This window comes from Dipteris shenzhenensis, chromosome 15 (genome assembly GCF_047967505.1).
Source record: "Dipteris shenzhenensis isolate YYH24624 ecotype China chromosome 15, Dip_SZ_1.0, whole genome shotgun sequence".
Lineage (NCBI taxonomy): Eukaryota > Viridiplantae > Streptophyta > Polypodiopsida > Gleicheniales > Dipteridaceae > Dipteris > Dipteris shenzhenensis.
In genome coordinates, this window is record NC_141610.1 from 36,319,441 (window position 1) to 36,339,476 (window position 20,036).

The following is a 20,036-nucleotide window of genomic DNA, read 5'->3' on the forward strand; positions in this document are numbered from 1 at the left end:
GCTTGGGATTCACAGAGCCTCTTCTTCGAGCAGACTACGCAGGGCCTTCGGTGGCACTACTCACCACCCCGATGGCTGTTCATTCACACTCAGCATATTCCTCCGTGAGAGTATGATTTATTATGCTACCTTTTGGGCTGCGTCCGGTTTGTGAACGCAGCCCGTCAGCTATAAGCTGACCTCTTGTATCTTGTTCTCGAAGTAATATAATTAGAACTGTTTTTTCGGCAAAAAAATACATAGTACTTGGCAGCAACACAGTTTAATGTAGGTTTGGTTTGGGATTGCAGGTACACAGTTTTGTAAAGAGATTAATTTAGACAAGCTAAGGCCATGGAAATCATTCCGTGTTGTGCGACAAAGCAAAGGGTTTGGTTTACGGCTACCATTTCATATGCAGCTAGATGCAAGTGGGCAGTATGATTATGATGGCAATGAGCTTCCCAATGTGGGTTATGAAGTATGTACTGATGGACCTTGTCGTGTGCTACGTATTTGCGAAGATATCAATTGCTCCAAGCAGAATCAGTGGCAATCACAAGTTCTGATTCCATCTACAAGGATGGATTTTAAAATTCTTGCATTGGGAATGACAATAGTTGAGCTTGCAAAGCAGGTATCATTACGCTCCATCATGTTCTCCTTGCTTGTGTTTGCTTCCTACCTCCGTCCATCCCTCCCCCCCCCCCCCCTCTCTCTCTCTCTCTCTCTCTACTCACCCCTTTTGCTATCTTCCCCTTTCTCCCACTCCTTTCCGCTGTTATTCCCCTTTCTCTACATCTATCCCATTACGTTGCACACTCTTTCCCCCACTCCTTCATTCACCCATCGGAGGAACCCCATCCCTACTTCCCCTTCCCTCACCCATTACACACACTCACCCCTCATCTCCTCTCCACTCCTATACCCATCCGCATGCCAAGCTTCACCTCTACTTCCTTTCCCCAAAACTCCATGCCTCCTCCCCTGCCCTCACCTCTGCTCAACCATTTACTTGGCTCTACATTTGCTCCAATCACCCACACACCCCTTCCCCTCTTCCTATCAAGTCCACTCAATCGCATCATGAGCCCCTTTCACTCCCCATCCCGGCCACTCAACAACCAAGGCCAGCAGTTAGCGTCCCTTCAGAGGGAAGAGCAGAAGAGGCCCAGAGATGCTTGGATTCAAGAGCGCCTTGCTGCAGCAAGGGCTCATTTGCAGACATTGTTGGATCAGAGAGCAGAGTATGCCTTTCATGCACGAGAATCCTTTTGGATTCAGATGGGTGGCAGGGTCAACAAACACTTTTTCTCTACTCAATGGGCCCAGACATAGTAGAGATAGTGTTTCGCAGCTTGTTGACTCAGACGGGGTGTTAGAGTCAGATCCTGATGCTGTCATGTGTGTAGTTTCAGATTTTTTTGCATCCCTTCTTACTGCAGATCCAAGCACACAGGCCATTGATGATGCCAGAGAGGTTATTTGGCAGTGTATCTCTGTATTGGTGAAGGATGAGATGTATGTTTCTCTGGATGCACCTTTCACCAATGCAGAATTCAAGACTGCATTACTTGCCCTTTACAAGAGCAAGTGCCTCCTGCCCAGGTTCAGATGGACTTACACCCTCCTTTTTTATTATTTTTTGGGAGTAGATTGGTGATCACATTACATCAGCCCTGCAGGGCGTGTGGGACTCTGGTGAGATGCCGGACTCACTTACAGATGGTCTCATTCATCTCATCCCAAAGGGGGGTAATAGGAAGCTTGTGTCTCAATGGAGACCCATCACTCTTTTGGCCACTTTTTACAAGATTCTGGTGAAAGCCATCAGTCTGTGGCTATAGGTTTTTCTTCCAGATTTGATTCATGACACGCAGACAGGGTTTGTGCATGGCAGAAGTATTTTTGATAATATTTTCTCATTTTGGGAGGCCTCAGAATGGGCCATGCACAGCCGCCAAAGATTGGTCATTCTACTCTTGGACTTTGAGAAAGCTTACGACAGAGTAGACTGGGATTTTTTAGAGGGTACTCTATCTCGCTTTGGTTTTTCAGATGCATGGATTAGAGGAGTATCCTCTCTCTATAGATCAGCACATAGCCAGTTGCTCATTTGGGGGGTAAGAGGGGACAGGTTTTAGATTTCCAGATCCGTCTGCCAGGAATGTCCTCTTGCCCCGTTTCTTTTTCTGTTTGTGGCGGAAGCTATGAGTATCTACATTAGATCTCAAGCTGATATTTATGGGCTGAGGCTTCCTATCCGCCGGGAAGAAGAGCTCCTGGATAGTGAGTTGGCAGATGACACGACTGTTTTTTTGGATGCCTCCCCAAGGACACTCACTTCCTTCCGGACAGCCTTGGATTTGTTTTGCACAGCTGCAGGTGCACACATTAATTGGCATAAATCCAGTGGTTTTTGGATCGAGGATGACACCCCGGATTGGGATAATGATATTGGCTTCACTTGGGTATAGAGGGGCTTCTCCGTTAGATATTTGGGCTGCGGTTGGGGTGGGCATCTCTCCCTCACAACAGTTTGCTCCGATGTTGGAAAGCATCAGAAGAAAGCTCCTTTTCTGGAGCTCAGCCAAACTTGACTTGGCCTCCAGAGTGGTGGTGGTTAACCTGGTTCTTCTAGCCACAGCATGGTTTGTATGCTCTTGTTGGTGCCACTCTAGGGATTGGTATCACTCAGCTTAAGAGTCCTGTACGAAACTTTTTATGGAGTGGTCTAGATGGCACAACTGATGTTATAGCCAGGGTGGCTTGGGAGACCTTGATTCTTTCTACAAGAGAAGGGGGTTTGAATATCATCGACCCAGATCTACAGTGCAGAGCATTACTCTGCAAGTTCGTTGTGAGAGGGCTTATGCCAGGACAAGAGCCTTGGAAGGATTTTTTTATCAGATGCATACAGTCTCGCACGCTCACTTCAGGAGAGGATTGGACACACAGTACTAGATGGGTTTTCACCACAGCCCACCTTAGGTCTCCCTCTTCCTCTCTTATGGTTGCTATCCTGAAAGCATGGGCCAGCTTCAGGAGTACTCTTCGCAGGATTCCCCCATCCACGCGTGAAGAGATTGAAAGGCAGCCTATCATGTGGAATGACAGGATTTTGGATGAGCTTGGCAGACCACTTGGAGCTTCTCCTTACTCAGAGGGAGTGCAGGGAGAGTCCAACAGATTGATGCAGCCTTGCCCTTCGATTGGGTGGACACAGATGACATGCCTATTACTTGCTCCACCTGGATGGGGGCATTATCTAGATTGGGAGTTCCTTTACAGGTGATTGCTTTTCTTGACCCACATGAGGATGCCTTAGTATTTGATGCTTCTTCAGGGGCAGGCTGTCCAGATCCACATACGATATCTTGTTGGAGGTACCTATCTTGTTGGAGATACCGTTTCAGCCAGTCAGGATAGGTAGCTTCATGGAGCATGGCTCTCTTTCACAGTGGTACTTGGATCCTGACCCGCTTCTCCTCGCCCTTGGCTCATGGAGGCTGTGGCTCTATGGAGGTGTCCCAATTAAGTTTTTGCAGTGGGACCCTGGGGAATGGGAATGGATAGATGAAGGGCACCGAGAGAAGGGCATCCCCTTCTTTTGTTACACGGTCAGTAATGCCAGGAAATTCCAGCTCAGCTCTAGGGGTTGGAAGCCTACCAGAGCTCCTCATTGGGAGAACTTACAGATTTCTGCTGACTTGCAGAGAATTTTTTGGCAAAGGCTCTGGAAATCCCACCGGAATAGAAAAATCACTCTCTTCTTTTGGCTTTTTATTCATGGTGGGATAGCAGTGAACCATTGGAGATCCAAGTTCGGACCTGACCCTTCTTGCCCTCGCTGCTTTCTGCTTTGGAGACAATACAACACTGCCTATGGGATTGCAGACAGGCGAGAATCATATGGAAGGGGATTGCAAGACTTTTCAGCACTTTTGTTCGCCTACCTTTCTATATGACTGGGGATCAGTGGCTTGGCTTACTCTTTCAAGGCCCCATGTATTTTTTGAGAGACTTGACTCCTCTTGGGCTCTTCACATCCGATGACACCTTGTGGAGTCGTGCTCTCTAGAGGATGTTCCGGCCACTCTTTTCAGGGTTGCTCACTCCTCGGTTGACTCTCCATGGGAGATCCTAGCTAGCATTGCAGCATGGCACATTTGGAGAGCCAGATGCACTGAGACTTTGGAGGGTTCTCAGGTTCACCCTTCTCAGATCTTGGCCAGTACTTGGACAGATACGATACACACTCTGATGGCCATTTGGGCGACCATGCAAGGATCATCTCGAGCAGCCTCTCCAGGAGAGTTACTTTTCTCAAAGATTGGAGAGACTCTCCCTTCTTTGCTGAGACTTCTACAGGGTTGAGATGGCATTTTCAGCCTCAGCCTTGGTTTCTTTCTACCTCATTTCTCTGAGGTGTTTTTATTACATGCTTAGCATGGTGTATTTCCGCACAGAGCTTGCTCTAGCGGGTTTCTTTCTTACTTAATAGAAGTCTCTTTTTTGGGGGAAAAAAAAAACCCACCCCACTTGTGGCATTTAACAACCTCAAAGTGTTAGTTGGGAGTGACAACTAGACATCGGTATTGCTTCCTCCCTACCCCTTCAAGTCTACCTTCTCCTTTAAAGCACTCTCCTAAGCTCTACACCTTTAGCTTGCTTTCATCTTCTTCTAGCATCTTCATTGTACCTTTGTACAGGTAGGAAGCGTAGCACAAAATCAACAGTCCTCCCTAGCCTTGTTTTTCGCCACTCGTCTCCCACTAGATCAAGCGAGCTTCATAGCCCACATGTGGAGACCAAGGATCCATAGTCAGCGTTTTTTACATTCCAGAATGGCAAAGTTTTAGTTGATGTTCAACGTTGACGTTCACTGTCCTATTGCATTGCCACACCATGCTCGCCACTTTGCTGCAATGCTTAAGCCGATCGTGCTCATCACCAATAGGAGAGGCTTTCAAGGTCCCCCTTATAGATTTGCATCACCTATTACATAAGGATGCCGCCTCCATACAGACTATACGACGGATGCCATACATTGCTCATCTCCCTCGTGTTCTTCTCCGAGGCACATTGGCAGGATGCCATACATTGCTCATCTCCCTTGTGTTCTTCTTCCAAGGCACATTAGTAATTAATTACACTAGTACATATCATCAAGACTGGTACGAGACAGTAACTCGGATCCTGGATTCTCAGTTTAGCGACCCGAATCCAAACCTCCTAGTCACAAATTGCCAGCATGACAATCAGATTCTTGATCTCAAAATTATCGATCCGTCTACCTAGATCTTGGATCCCGATCAGTGCACTTGGATCTCAGATTTCAAACCCTAGATTTTCCATCAGCTCACTCAAATCATGAATTCATGACTTCCACATCAACACTCTCGGCTTCCAGACTTATACTCCCACGCCATGACTTGCGGCTGCGATGTCATGAAGACTTAGATTTCGGAATATACAAGCTCCAAATCTCGTATTCCAACTTCAAATTTCAGTCCGGTTACGAATTGCAAATTCCACGCTTGGATTCTGAAGCACCCACTAGTAACACGGGCATGCCATCCCGTCCCCTATCACGTGCATCCACTATTGTACAGGCACTTTTTTTAGAGGCATTATCTACCATGCTCTAGGGTACGTTTGTGTAGATGGGTTAGCACTTCGCTAGCAGATCTCCCGATAGCTTGACCAGCAAATGAACCCACTGGATATACATGCATCTGAGGATAGAGGCAAGCAGCTTGTACCCAAGCATGCGGATCATTATTGAGATTTTATGGGAGATGCCCACCGTTCCTCTTGTTTTCAGCCCTTCAAGCCATTTCACATGGAGCAGTCAGCACCCTAGTATGGGGACTCCTTTGGCAGTGATGGGAAACGCTCTTCACCTCTATAGATGAAGCCCTCTATTTTGGGCCAACCAACTAGTATATACTTGGGTTAAACACGTATAGAAAAATTCAAAGCAAAATAAACAAAAACAGCTCGGATTCAATCCTACTGCCACATCTCCAAGCAAAACCAGAAAAGTCAAGCACCATGATTTCTCATCCTCTTTCTCTGCTAGGGATATGTGCATTTTTTACCCCCAAGGGAATTTCGCTTCCCTCAGAGCATGAAGGCTCTATCAGCTTGAAGCTAGCTCTAATACCAAATCGAACATCCCTTAATTAGGTCTAGTAATTCTCAGACCCCGGGCACCATGATTTCTCATCCTCTTTCTCTGCTAGGAATATGCCCTTGCACCATCCTCGAAGTCCAAACATGTGTCCCATACCACGTGCCCTTGCACCATGATTTCTCATCCTCTTCTTCTGCCAGGGATATGTGCATCCTTTATCATGATAAGCAGTCTCAAGGGTCTTTACGTTTTCCCTCATAGCGTCAGGACTCTACGAAGCTCGAAGCTCGCTCTTACCAAATGAAGCATCCTCTATCCAGGTCTAGTAAACATCAGACCCTAGTAGGGTTCAACTTCAAGCTAAAGTCCAAACAAACCATGGGATGAACGCGTTAACCCCAAGTTAGACCATGCTCTAAGTTTAGGTAGAGTCCAAGATCCCAAGTCAATGAAACCTAGGCTTTGGTAAGCCTATAGCCTAGTTAGTCCCGTCATGGCGTAACAATAGATTTCTTCATCCCACTACCCCCTACTAGAGGCAACCATTCCTTTGTGTTTTTAGCTTGTCCATCCCATTCCCATCATTGAGCACATCCCATGAGCCATCACACATACACAGCCTATCAAGAGATTTACTTTGATCAGAAATTAGCCCCCATATTTCGCAACTTTACTTGGTGTACATACCACCAGATCCATCCTCCCACCACCTATTGGATCGGCCCCTTGCAATAGATGGTAGGATGATGAGTGTAAGGGCTTTGGCCATCAACTCAAATTTGAGAAAAAGCATCACCACCTTGCCACAGAGACTGAGACCAAAATATAGTATCATGGTCTAGTACGTGGAAGAAAAGGGAATTCATCCGCCAAAATGAGGAAGATTTACTAAGCGTTATGTTTAGCAATAACTCTATGGAATTTTGGCGGAGGTTCTTGAGTAGAGAACCACATCCCCTCTCATCATGGAAGACTTATGCATGCACTCTCTATGACGTCCCTAACCTGCCGACACCAAATCTTCCATAGCTACCTCACCCTATTTCTTGTTTACTCTTCACCACCAATGATATCAATCAAGCATACAACTCTTAAGTTATACAATGACCGAGCTTAAAATCGTGAGGGGTTATGCACTGAGTAGATTGCACATGGACTTAGTACCTTAGGCCTAATCTTAGCAAAGCTATTGAATGAGGTAGTTTCACACCGGTTCCCCTCACATTTGGACCCTTAACACCATTATCGTGATCCATAAGGCAAGGTTCCTATGAGTCTAGAATCTACATGACCAGAATGAACAGACATGTCACATTGAAGATTTATGCATTAGCACTTGACACTCAGGTTGCTCGATTTGTGGAGTGTGAGAGAGTTAGAGCTGTTGGAGAAGGCAGATTTTCAGGTAGATTAGGCCATGCCGAGGTTTGAATTACGAGTATCTTCTCATAGCTATGTATGATGGAGAGGCAGAGGGCATTCCACGAGACATGGATCTGCGCTTTGCATTCAAATGCTTAGTGAACTATGAGATCCATGGACAGCACTGCTATTTATCCAAGAACGGATTAGGTCCATCTTGATCCGCGACATGGAGACCAACTCCTTTTGAAGGCCTAGCGACATGGAGACCAACTCTTGCGAGGCAGAGGATGATCATTGACTTCTTTTTTGGGGTGTCTCAAAGCCTGGGACAGTAGGATATGCAACCTAGCAGAGATCGAGAGAGTCCCCGACATGAGGACCACACGCATCTCTTTACTATTTGACTTGAGACAGACCGTTGGAGCAACAATAGCGTTTGTCAAACAACAAGCTATCTCCCAAGAGATTATTTGAGAAGAGAGGGCCCCAGATAGACTAATCAGGCAAAGCGGCTAGCAACACTCTATTATTGTTTTCCTTCCTCGATGGCACCAGCCCTCACCAGATCTAGAGCCACTGCCTACCTAGATAATCTCTTCTATCCTCAATCGACCGGAGGAAGTGGTTCCACAAACAGCATACATAGGTCTCATCACTCAAGATGGCTAGCTGATAAGATGGTCAACTGCTAGGGAGATCACTCCCTTTTGTCCTTTGCATTTGGATACATTTCCGTAGAGCGACAGCACGATGTATTTATTTTTTCATCTCCGGTGTGGATTTCCGTTGTAGTGGTCCCACCCCTCGAGCTTTCATTGTATCTGGTTTTTTCAAGTCTCTATGAAGAAACGGACTTCTCAAGAATGCAAATGCGTGCAATGCATACAGAATTTGAATGCCAATCGGCCCTCCAATGGGGAAGAGCGCCCTCGTGAGAGTACTTGGTTCTCTTTCGACCTACATGCAAGGTGGGAGAGAGATCGTAGATGAATACAAGGTGAAGGGGAAAATGCTACGTGAGATTCACAATGAAAGGGTGATACCCTTTCATTAATATCCCTTGAGATGACTCAAGTTCCATCTTCCCATTTACACCTACCCTTATCCTATGACCCATGCATCTACCATTCAATGCACCTTAATGCACCCTTCCCTTCCTATTGCCCCTAGTACCTAGACATCCGTGTGCATATCTTTATTAATAAAATAAGTGTCACATGTCCAAATTTGATGCCGTCTGAAGTAGTGGCTCCAGCTCGACTAGTTCTATCTATTGAGATGATCCACCGCCATAACAAATGGGTCGGTGTCCATCATAAATACAAATACATGTTACACTATTGGCGTATATGTCTACTAATCAAGGATTAGTGATTTCTCTTGTCATGACAGTCTCATAGACCCTTTGGTCTTTCAAGGACATTAATAAACTCGCTCTCTTTGTGTCATAGGCCCGCGAAGCCTCTTGCAGACACTAATACATCTCTCTCTCTCTCTCACACACACACACACACAATAAGGGCCCTAGGGAGGCCCTTTGTCTCAGCCCATAGTGGCTTGTATGAGTTACTTTTTCTGATTGAAACTTGTCTCATAGGTGTGTGAGGTCTCCTGAAGATGTTAATACATCTTTCTTTCTCTAGCTATCGTCCCCTTCACTTCCCTTACTCAACCCTTCCCTCTGCTGTCTTCCCCTCCCCCCCATTCCTTCTTGCTATTCTTCTCCTTTCTCTAGATCTGTTCCGTCACCTTTATTTAATTCAATATGTATATTACCATTGTTGCTTTTTGTTTTGGCTTGTGAATGTAATATATTATAAATAAGATGTCTAATTCAAAGCTCTTCTTTCTTACTTTGGGGTTCTAGTATATGCACTCTATTGATCACTTCCCACATAGCTTTAAACAGTTTTAATCAAGAAAAACTGTGTGGTTGTTATTTTTTGAACAGAGGAATGAAGTGGTTCATGCAGATTCTTCTAGAGATAAAATTGAATTTGCACCCATCCTGTGCTTGAAGATGAGCAATTTGCTGGTTGAATGCCTCAAAACGGAAAAGCATACCCTTTTTCAAGTTAAAATTCAGGTATCTTACATTGATTAATTTCTGGTATAGAAGCACAAAGGATCTTAATCAGTATTAGAAGCTTCCACATCAGACAATCAATAGTTTTTTCTTGTTTACATGCTGCAAGATTGCTGTTTTACAAGATATGATCTTGGCAGACTTTGAGTGTGGATGAGAAGTGGCAAGGAGCTCCTTTTTCAGCCATCCTGAGAGTTCATGGTCAGGATCGCTTTAAAAAGTGTGAGACTGTGCTGCACATGGCTGTTATCATTTCTAATGATGCAACAAATCCCAATCATGTGAAGTATTCATCTATCCTTCTTCAGGTGCTGCACAGACACTCTGAAAATATGACATTTTGCTATTAGCTTGTTTAGCATCTGTTTCATTAAATTAGCTCAGGACAACATATCTCCATCTCCTTGGATACCATATTTCTTCTCAGTAAATTGTTGCAAATACTAATGGTATGTCCTTTCAGGCCATTGACTTGAATCTTGATGAAGAAACTTTAATGAAGCTTGTGCCATTTTACCGCAACTCTCTTGCCGAGTCAACATCTAGTCGTCAAATTTACTTTGAGCGCTTTGAAATACATCCAATAAAGGTCTAGTGACTCATTGTGTTTGTCTACACCTGAATCGTGAAAATTTTGTGTTTACTTATGGCTTACATATTGGAAGGTGGATAATTTACCAGATTGTGGCAAGCTTCCTTCCTGGACAACCACTTGCAGACTATACGTCGGCGCAAGAAACATTCCGGGCATTGTTACATTCTTTCATAAAGGTATGCTTGAAGATAAGGCTTATTTCAACTTTTCTTCATATATCCGTTGCATTCTTTGACTAGGAAAGTAGCGTCTTCTGTATGAAAGATATTGACATAATTGCAAGCTTTGTTTTTTTGCATATATAGCAGTTGTTATTTTTGGCATAGGGACTGTCAAAGATTTGTATGATGGTGCCTATCTCTTAATCTTTTTAGTGTATGGGCCTCCCTCAAGCCTGAGTGGTTCTCTAAACTCAATCCAAGGGGATGGCTGATCTAGAATGCCTCTAAGATTCGAAGTGGTAAAAGCCAAATCTCAAATTCTCTCCATGCAATCACTATAGAAGCTGGTCCTCTCTCTCATCTGGCCTACTCCTCACATTGTGTCAATCACCATGTGAAAGTTGACTATTAAATCTAAGAGGTCCCAGACAATGGCACTAGTGCCATGCTCCAAGCTGCAAGACCGCAAGTTCCATATGATCTCTACTTATATGAGACCAAGGATAAAATTCCAAGACCATAATCTCCACAAACTCACATGGAGATTGACACAAGGTTGGAGACTAGCATACTCAATGTTGAATTTCTTCCAATAATCTACCCTATACATTGATCAGATGGTACTAGAAGAATGGTATTTCAGAGCTGAATTTTACCTTTTGTGCAACCAAGCATTGACAACCACTGTGCAAAATTCAACCGTTCTAGGCTACAAATTTTGTCACGGATATTAGGATTCCAAATCCTACTAAAATGATCTTTTTATGAGGCATGAGAGTCTCATCTTAAGCATCTCTAGTTTAGAATAGATAACATGTCACTATTGTCTCTTCCTCTAATAAGAGATGGGAGGATTATCTTTTTAGTAGACCATCAAAGCTCCTCAAGGTAAGAACTAAGTCTATCACCCATCTAGCCTAAAGAATTCCGGTCCCAAAGGATTCTTCTTCTAATACAAATATTTCAAAGTTTGTTAATGGTAAATTCCCTTTTGACTTGTTCCTTAGATTTTCACCTTTTATCCTATCTATCCCAAAGGTATCCCCAAGCGTGATGCCTTTTTAATTTAAAATCTAAGTGCTTTTGATCTGATGATCCTATGATGTTGAAGATGTCTAAATAATTAAGAACCATAGAGTCTATAGTTGTGAATGTTCTAATGTTCCTCTTGTTAGCACTTCGTCCTGCTATGGCCTTGTAGGCCAATTAGGATCAGTCAACCCTTATGTTGACTTCATTGGTCAACACTTGTGGTTGACTTTGGGGCCTATATTGGCCACCACTTGTACTTTCTCATTATTCATTTTCAAGTACTTTGTGTTCTCTCAACTGTCGTCTGCTCCCTCGTATTCCATTTGCACTCCATTTCTCCCCGCACCCAACAATGGTATCAGAGCAGGTTCTCTTGCTCCTACTTGCTTCCCCATGCTCACCTTCACTGAACTCAGCTTCCAGCCAATAGTTCAACTCAAATGCAGCTCTTTTTTGCATTTCAGCAGCTCTTTTTTGAACCTGACCTGCATTCTTGCCTGCTTAGGACGTTCAGCCAGCATCTAGCTGTCTTTCCTCGGTGCTAGAATAGATTATAGATTTGTAGCAGGCAGTGAGTGAAGAATATTGTTTTTGGAGCTGAAAAACAGTCCTGCAACTGTTTTTTGACGTTTCAAGTGCCATTTCAACATTTTCTCTACCAAAATGACACCCTTCCTTTGGTGTTTGTACGCTCCGTACGGACGTCCATACATGTTTGTGCAGCTGAACAAAATTGGCACTTTTGACCGCAAACAGTTCGTAAAGTCTTTGTACACTTGTCCATACAGTTTTTGGTGACTTTGGACCTTCGTACAGCTCCAAACAGCTTGTTTTTCTTGCGGTTCAGCCACCGTTTACTGTTGTGGAAGTGCTTTTGCACATTTTAGGGTGTATTTTGAGAACCGGTACGATAACTACATTGTACTCACTTGGATACTTGACAATGGGCTGTATCACCTTAATATCTTTGAAAAGACAGCCTACTATAGAAGCTAATGCCATTGCTAAATCTGTGATTTCGGATACTCACTTATGGCATGAGAGATTGTGGCATCTAAACTTTAATAGTTTGGTGAAGGTGCATTCAAAGGGCATGAAGGTAGATCTCCATCCAATTAGAAAACATGTCTGTGAGGACTACTTATTGGGGAAAATGCATCGGTTCCCATTTCCAAAAGATGGGACCCTTGGTGCATCCAAGAAGTTGCATCTCATATATATTGATGTATATGGGCTATTGCGGACAGCATCACTTGGAGGATATGACTACTTTGTTCCTTTGTGAATGACTTCACCAGGGAAATGCATCGGTTCCCATTTCCAAAAGACAAGATCCTTAGTGCTATTAACTAGAAAAGAAATCAAGGCATGAGGCTAGACGCTAGGCATGGCGACGCTCGAGGACCATGGGGGAAAGGGAACGTGAGGGGAGAAGTATTAACATGGGTGGGGAAAAGGGATTAAGAGGGGTGGGAATGAAGAGGGAGACTATGGCACAAGGGGGAAGGGAGAGGAGGAAGAGGAGCATGTACATGATGGGAGGTGGAATGTAGAGATGGAAACATCAAGGGAAGAGAGTCATGCTTTATTTGAAAGGAAGGATGGGGGAAATCAAAGTACTAGCATTGTGGCTTTACAAGAATGAGCGTGTCACATTAAGGAATAGCCCCCTTCTTTTATAGCCAAGAGAAGGGGTCTCTCTCAATAAATGCATCCTCTACATGCATGGTGTGTGTGAGGAATCTCCCATGTGGGCTAGGTGGATACACACTCTCAATTGTGTGTGATAACTCTTTGTCTCATTTTTTCACATAAATCAAACCCCATATCCCAAGTCTAAGATACTCCCTTGGTCTCTTCTTAATTTTATAATACGTTCAAACATCTAGGAGGACAAGTGGAGGGTTGGCACAAGAAATCTTGCCAGCTCATTCTACTTTCCCCATTATTTAACTTGCATTCTTGGACTATCTACACCCCCCCCACATGGGCATATTGTCAAACTAGCCCTTCTCTTTCTCTGATCTCACTGCAGATATCACGGGAGTGGCACCTTACTTTTCCTCCCAGCCAACTCTGCCAAGACTCACAAGCAAGAGAGATAGATCTATCACAAAATCACGTAAAAAAACTGAATCATTATCTTCTCTCACTAGCCTTGACAGACCCCAAATCCCTAGATAGATCTAGATGCCACATGTCATCCATATAGGGCCTTTCTAATGCAACATTTCACCCCTCTCTTGGGATGCATTTAATTCCTTGCCCCTAGGCACAATCTTTGCACTAGGCCCTTGGTCTCAGATCTATCTAGTCTGGTGCTATCAGCCCTCACCTAGGACCTTGACATTAATCCCTCCCGATCATTTACATAAAGCGCAAACACATATATTACAAAAATTAGATCCTATAAGGGAAATGTCGACTGATTCTTCCGAGGTCATGCTACCTCGGCTAGAGCGTAACATTCCTTCCCTCTTCAGACATCAGCGTCCTCGATGATAAAGTCTGGGAACACTCTCCGCAACTGATATACGGATTCCCAGGTAGCTTCGGATAGAGGCTGACCATGCCATGCAACCAACACCGTGGGTATCTTCCGATTTCGTATTTGCATTGTTCCTCGGTCCAGGATTCTTGTTGGTTTGCGCCTTGCAATATCCTCTATCTCCTGAAACAAAACCACACCTTCGATTAGTGAGTCACCAGTATGTAAAAATTTCTTTAAACGTGAAACATGAAAAACCGGGTGTACCTTACACCCCTGTGGTAATTCTAATTTATAGGCTACACTGCCTACTCTCTTTAGAATTAACCATGGCCCACAGTATCGAGGTGATAACTTAGCACACTCTCTTGAAGTCAACGACTTCGAGTGCGAAGGAATTCTGAGAAAAACTTTTTCTCCTTCTTCAAATACTCTTATAGACCGATTTTCATCCGCATACACCTTGGCTCTATCCATAGCCTGACGGATATTAGCTCTCGCAAGTGCTAGCATCTCCCGCATCTGAACTACAAAGTTCGCGGCACTAAGCACTTTCTGAGGTACTCCAACTATAGTTGGATTAGTTGGTCTATAACCATAGTTCAGTTCAAACGGACTGAACCCAGTAGATGAATGTTTCCTATCACTGTAGGCAAACTCCAACAATGGCAACCACTTGTCCCATGTATGTTGCCTCAATGACACATATGCTCTCAGCATATCCTCTAAAGTCTGGTTGACTCTCTCCGTCTGACCATCCGTCTCAGGATGATCCCCACTACTCATTCCCAACTCAGTCCTTAGTGTCTCAAATACCGCTGTCCAAAAGTGACCGGTAAACCTGACATCTCTATCTGACACTATGGATCTAGGCAATCCATGCAGACGAAATATATGTCTAATAAACAAATCCGCTACTTGCGGGGCACTAACAGACTCTCTAGTTGGAATGAAGTGAGCCATCTTGGTTAGACGATCAACCACCACAAGGATAGAATTATACCCTCCTTGTGTTGCAGGTAGTCCTACAATAAAATCCATGGAAATGCTCTCCCACTTACTTAGTGGTATTTCCAAGGGCTGTAAAAGTCCGGGTGGCTTCACCTGCTCGGCCTTACTCACCTGACACGAGAAACACCGTGTCACATATTCATGAATATGCTTTTTCATCTTTGGCCAAAAGAAATCTCGCTTCACGAGATCATATGTCTTCTCGACACCTGGATGTCCCGCACACGGGCTATCATGGCATTGTCGAATGACTCTCTGCCTGAGATCATTCTGACCAGGTACTACAACCTTGTCATTTCTAACTAGCATACCATCCCTTATGGTATATCTTGCATAAGTTTGGCCTTTTCTGGATGCCAGGTCATCCTTTTCATTTTCCCCGGGTTTTAACACATGAGCCTTAGGCCATAAGCTCTGGACAAACTCGTTCACCTTCTGAGTTTCTCTGATCTCGGTCATTAGAGCACTCTCTAATACCGTGAAACTCAGATTGTGCATAATGCGAGACAACGCATCAGCAACCTTATTGTCTTTTCCTCTTCGGTACCGAATCGTTAGATTAAACTCCTGCATGAGCTCTGCCCACCTAGCTTGGCGGCCCCTCAAGTCAGGCTGTTTACAGAAATGTTTCAGAGTATCATGATCCACATCCACATAAAACTTTGAACCATACAGATAATGCCTCCATGTTTTCAAAGCATGGATAACAGCATACAACTCCAATTCATGAGTTGGCCAATTCCTTTGAGAGGGAGAAAGCTTCTTGCTTTCAAAGGCTACTGGCCTTCCCTCTTGAAGGAGGACTGCTCCTACCGCAATGCCACTCGCATCGGTTTCTAGGAACAACGGTTTCTGGGGATCAACTATTTTTAACACCGGTCCTGAGACCACAGCTTGTTTTATGGTGTTAAAACTTTCCTGTTGATTCTGTCCCCAAATAAAAGGTACTTTATCTGAGGTCAGATCAGTCAATGGCGATACTATTTCGGAATATCCTTTGATATGCCTTCTATAAAACTGGACAAATCCCAAGAATGATCGCAACGCGGTCAGACTCTGAGGGATTGGCCAAGTTAGTATCGCCGCCACTTTCTTCGGATCCATTTCTACCCCCTGTGGAGTAATTATGAACCCTAAGTACTCAAGCCTAACCATACACAGTATAGTTTTCTTTTTATTCACATAAAGACTGGCTTTCCTCAAAGTACTGAACACTATCCTTAAGTGTTCACAATGCTCAGTAACACTTTTACTGAATATCAAGATATCGTCAATAAAATGTACTACGAACTTTCCGATATACGGACGTAGTAAATCGTTCATAAGCATGACGAAGGTCGCTGGAGCATTGGTAAGTCCGAAGGGCATTACCAAAAACTCATAATGACCAAACCTGCTTCTGAAAGCGGTTTTATGCACATCCTCGGCTCTAATCCGGATCTGATGATAGCCGCACTTAAGATCTATCTTGCTGAAAATCACGGCTCCATGTAATGCATCTAGCAAATCATCAATCCGAGCCATCGGATACCTGTGCTTAACAGTGATATTATTCAATGCTCTGTAATCTATACAGAGGCGAAACGTATCATCCTTTTTCCTCTTTAATATCACTGGTGAAGCAAAAGGTGAGAAACTTGGTTGAATCTGCCCCAACTTGAGGTATTCTTCCAGTTGCCTACGCACCTCCGCTTCTTCAGTAAAACTCATTCTATAGGGAGGTCTATTTACAGGTTCTGCCCCCGGGATCAGTTCAATCTTATGCTGAACTTTCCACTCTGGAGGTAACCCATAAGGCAGTTCATCCCTAAAACATTCAGAGAACTCCTCTGTTATAAGATTAGCCAGCTTGGCCATCTCATCACTTTGCATAACATCAGTGCTAGCCGAAGACTCATCTACCGACTCTACCGATGCTGTGCAAAGGTACAAAGACTCTACTTGAGCCTTTCTGATTTCCATCACGGAAACCAACGGTCCCTGAGGTATATCTCTTTCACCTCGCAAGACATAAAGCACATCATTCATCTTGAATTGATATACGTGCTTTTTCCAATCAATGGCTGGATTCTTCCTAGAATGCCACGCCATTCCCAGGGCTATATCCGCATGAGCAAGCTTGGTTATTTCAAAATCAAGCTTCTCAGCATAGTCCTGAATCCGAAGCTCCAACTGGGTAACCCTTTGGTCCCATACTTCAGTTGAACTTCCATCAGCCATCCTGACTGTATACGCATAGTCAGATGGACTTGTCTTTAATTTCAGCCTCTTCACGAGCTTGGAGTTAATCACATTGTGAGTTGACGCTGAGTCAAACAACACAATGACATCATGACTGGCCACTAGCCCTTTCATTTTGATTAACTCCGTATCATTGAAGGCTGTATACCCCGTTGTTGCGGGCTTAGATAGGATGTTATCAGGTGCACTCATCACTAACTTAGTAACAGACACACAGAACAAACAAGGTACTAACCTCTGAGAAGATCCCGCTAGCTGAATCTGCATCTCTTCCGCTCTGGGACTTCCCTGCATCTCCACGTCGCACTCTGAGATCACCATCTCAGCCATCCGACGATCTTTATTACGTGGACAATCTCTCCACTGATGAGGTTGAAGGCAACCAAAGCATAAGCCTTCTCTCCTCGCTTTTTCCCTTTGTTCCGGGTTCAAGGGAGACTTAGACCAAGCCCAGGCTGCCATTGGAGTTACTTTCCTCTTCACTCCAATGGTGGTACTTGGTTTAGGAGTTTCAGCCGGTCTCGCCTGCTTGGCTTGACCACTAGGCTGCGAACCACTCCCTCTACTAGCCCACTTCTTCTTAAACCCAGACTTCTTCGGATACCCATACTGGGTTCCGACCTGTGCAAACCTACTTGGTTTGCTGCCCTTGGCATCCTCGTAGTTCAGGGCTATAGCTATTGCATCATCTAGCGTGTTAGCGTACTTAGCCCGAACTTCCATTTTTATTCGATCATTCAATCCAAATATGAAATCTTTCACTTGGATTGATTGAGGCAGGGGTTCGTCAACCTTCATTACACTCTCTCGAAACTTATCAGTGTATTCTGCCACTGATAAACTTCTCTGACGCAGGTTCCTATATTGATCCCAAGCTCGGGATGCCTCGTCAGGAGGTAAGAAGTGTTTCCTGAACTCTCTTTTAAACCCCTCCCAGGTAGTGGATGCTATGCCATCTTTTTGTTGTTTAATCCACCACCGATCCGCAGCCTCACTAAACACCATGGCCTCGCGGATCTTTTTGATGTCATTTCTGATCTCACAAATGGCGAACGCCTCGTCCCATTTGTGTAACCAGGTCTCAATGACATCGGAGCTACGGTCGTTCATCCGACCAGAATACTTTTCCGGTCTGTAATTGGCAATATTTGGCACTTTAGCCTTCCTAGGCTCGACCGTATGGACACTAGACTCCAGTTCCATTGGAGCCTTTCCCTTCTCCTCTCGAGAAGGTCTGGCAGACATACTCTGTAGCACTCTCCTAAGTTCAGATTGCCCTGCGTTGGCTTGTAATTGCTGCGCTAACAACTGTTGCAAGGCATCTTCCAGCAATGCAATCCTGCCAGATAAAGTGTGAGCTACTGGGCGCGATCCCTGCTGGGTCGGCCGGACTCCTGATTCACCAGGGTCCCTCCTGGAAGCTCCTTCTTCTGCTTCCATTTAGCTCAGTAGGTGTTTTGTTTTGGGGCCTTTTTTTTTTTTTTTTTTTAAACACCCCTAGAACACTGTAATCACAATTCAGGGTACTGACACTCTGAACACAATTCCCTATACTAGGGAATACCTGCAATCTGACGACTATACTGACCAAGTATTTGACACAAGCATATATCACAATATACCCCAAACCACTTTCCCTATACTAGGGAAATTCCTGCATCAAACTGACTTGAGCACACAGGCTCAATCTGAAAGACAGTCCACGAAAATTTTATTTTATTTTTCACTTTAGATTCCCTTCTGTTGTATAGAAATAAATGAACCGTAAATTGAAATTTTGCGCAGGAAGGAAAAGAGCTGCTCCCTAGTGGTTCGCTTCTGCATAGCGCAACTGAAACAATCTTTTGGAATCACTCTAGTGTCTCCGTGATACCAATTGTCATCTCCCAACCTAAGGAACGTAGGTTCGTCAGCCTTCCTACTAGCTAACCCCCACGCCACCAACCTACGGGACCCCAGGCTCAAGCCTCAACTCAAAAGCCTGCGTTCGCCAATTCGTAGGCCCCCACGTTCCTGCGCTCCGTCGTTCTGCATAGCCCAATCGTGGGTCCACATGAGCGCCACGATTGCTCCGTCACCACCAACTAGCTTCGTCACCAGCTACCGTCAGCCCATTACGCTCAGACTTCCCGATATCAATCGTCACCACCTATGATCGACGACGTGCCTTCCCACGGTCCCTGTTCCGTCAAGTCAACCCCACGCTATCAGCCCGTTCGTTCGTCAATCAGCCAGCCCGTCGACTTGCGCTGCCCACAGGTCTTACGCTCCACGCCTTTCCCCTACACACCCTCAAGCTCTGATACCAACTCAGTCAAACTAGCCCTTCTCTTTCTCTGATCTCACTGCAGATATCACGGGAGTAGCACCTTACTTTTCCTCCCAGCCAACTCTGCCAAGACTCACAAGCAAGAGAGATAGATCTATCACAAAATCACGTAAAAAAACTGAATCATTATCTTCTCTCACTAGCCTTGACAGACCCCAAATCCCTAGATAGATCTAGATGCCACATGTCATCCATATAGGGCCTTCCTAATGCAACATTTCACCCCTCTCTTGGGATGCATTTAATTCCTTGCCCCTAGGCACAATCTTTGCACTAGGCCCTTGGTCTCAGATCTATCTAGTCTGGTGCTATCAGCCCTCACCTAGGACCTTGACATTAATCCCTCCCGATCATTTACATAAAGCGCAAACACATATATTACAAAAATTAGATCCTATAAGGGAAATGTCGACTGATTCTTCCGAGGTCATGCTACCTCGGCTAGAGCGTAACACATATCCTATATGGAGGAAATAATCCAATATAATATCCATCTCCACCTATTTTATATTACTTCTCTTATGGTCCTTGGGCCATGTCTCACTAAATGCAGGCATGGAACCGCCTAGGTGGAGGGGTGGGACATGGAGGAACCATGCCACCTTAATAT

General features: G+C 44.6%; 1 protein-coding gene across 1 annotated transcript in view; it reads left to right on the plus strand.

Annotated features, from left to right (window-relative positions):
• The window catches only part of LOC147893744 (vacuolar protein sorting-associated protein, putative (DUF1162)), a 215,327-nt gene that overhangs the window by 148,628 nt on the left and 46,663 nt on the right, over window positions 1–20,036 (plus strand). Inside the window, exons 24-28 of the mRNA XM_087385903.1 lie at window positions 291–616; window positions 9,435–9,569; window positions 9,710–9,877; window positions 10,033–10,158; window positions 10,251–10,340. Of these exons, the coding sequence (XP_087242029.1) occupies window positions 291–616; window positions 9,435–9,569; window positions 9,710–9,877; window positions 10,033–10,158; window positions 10,251–10,340 (845 nt within the window). The remainder of the gene's footprint in view (window positions 1–290; window positions 617–9,434; window positions 9,570–9,709; window positions 9,878–10,032; window positions 10,159–10,250; window positions 10,341–20,036) is intronic.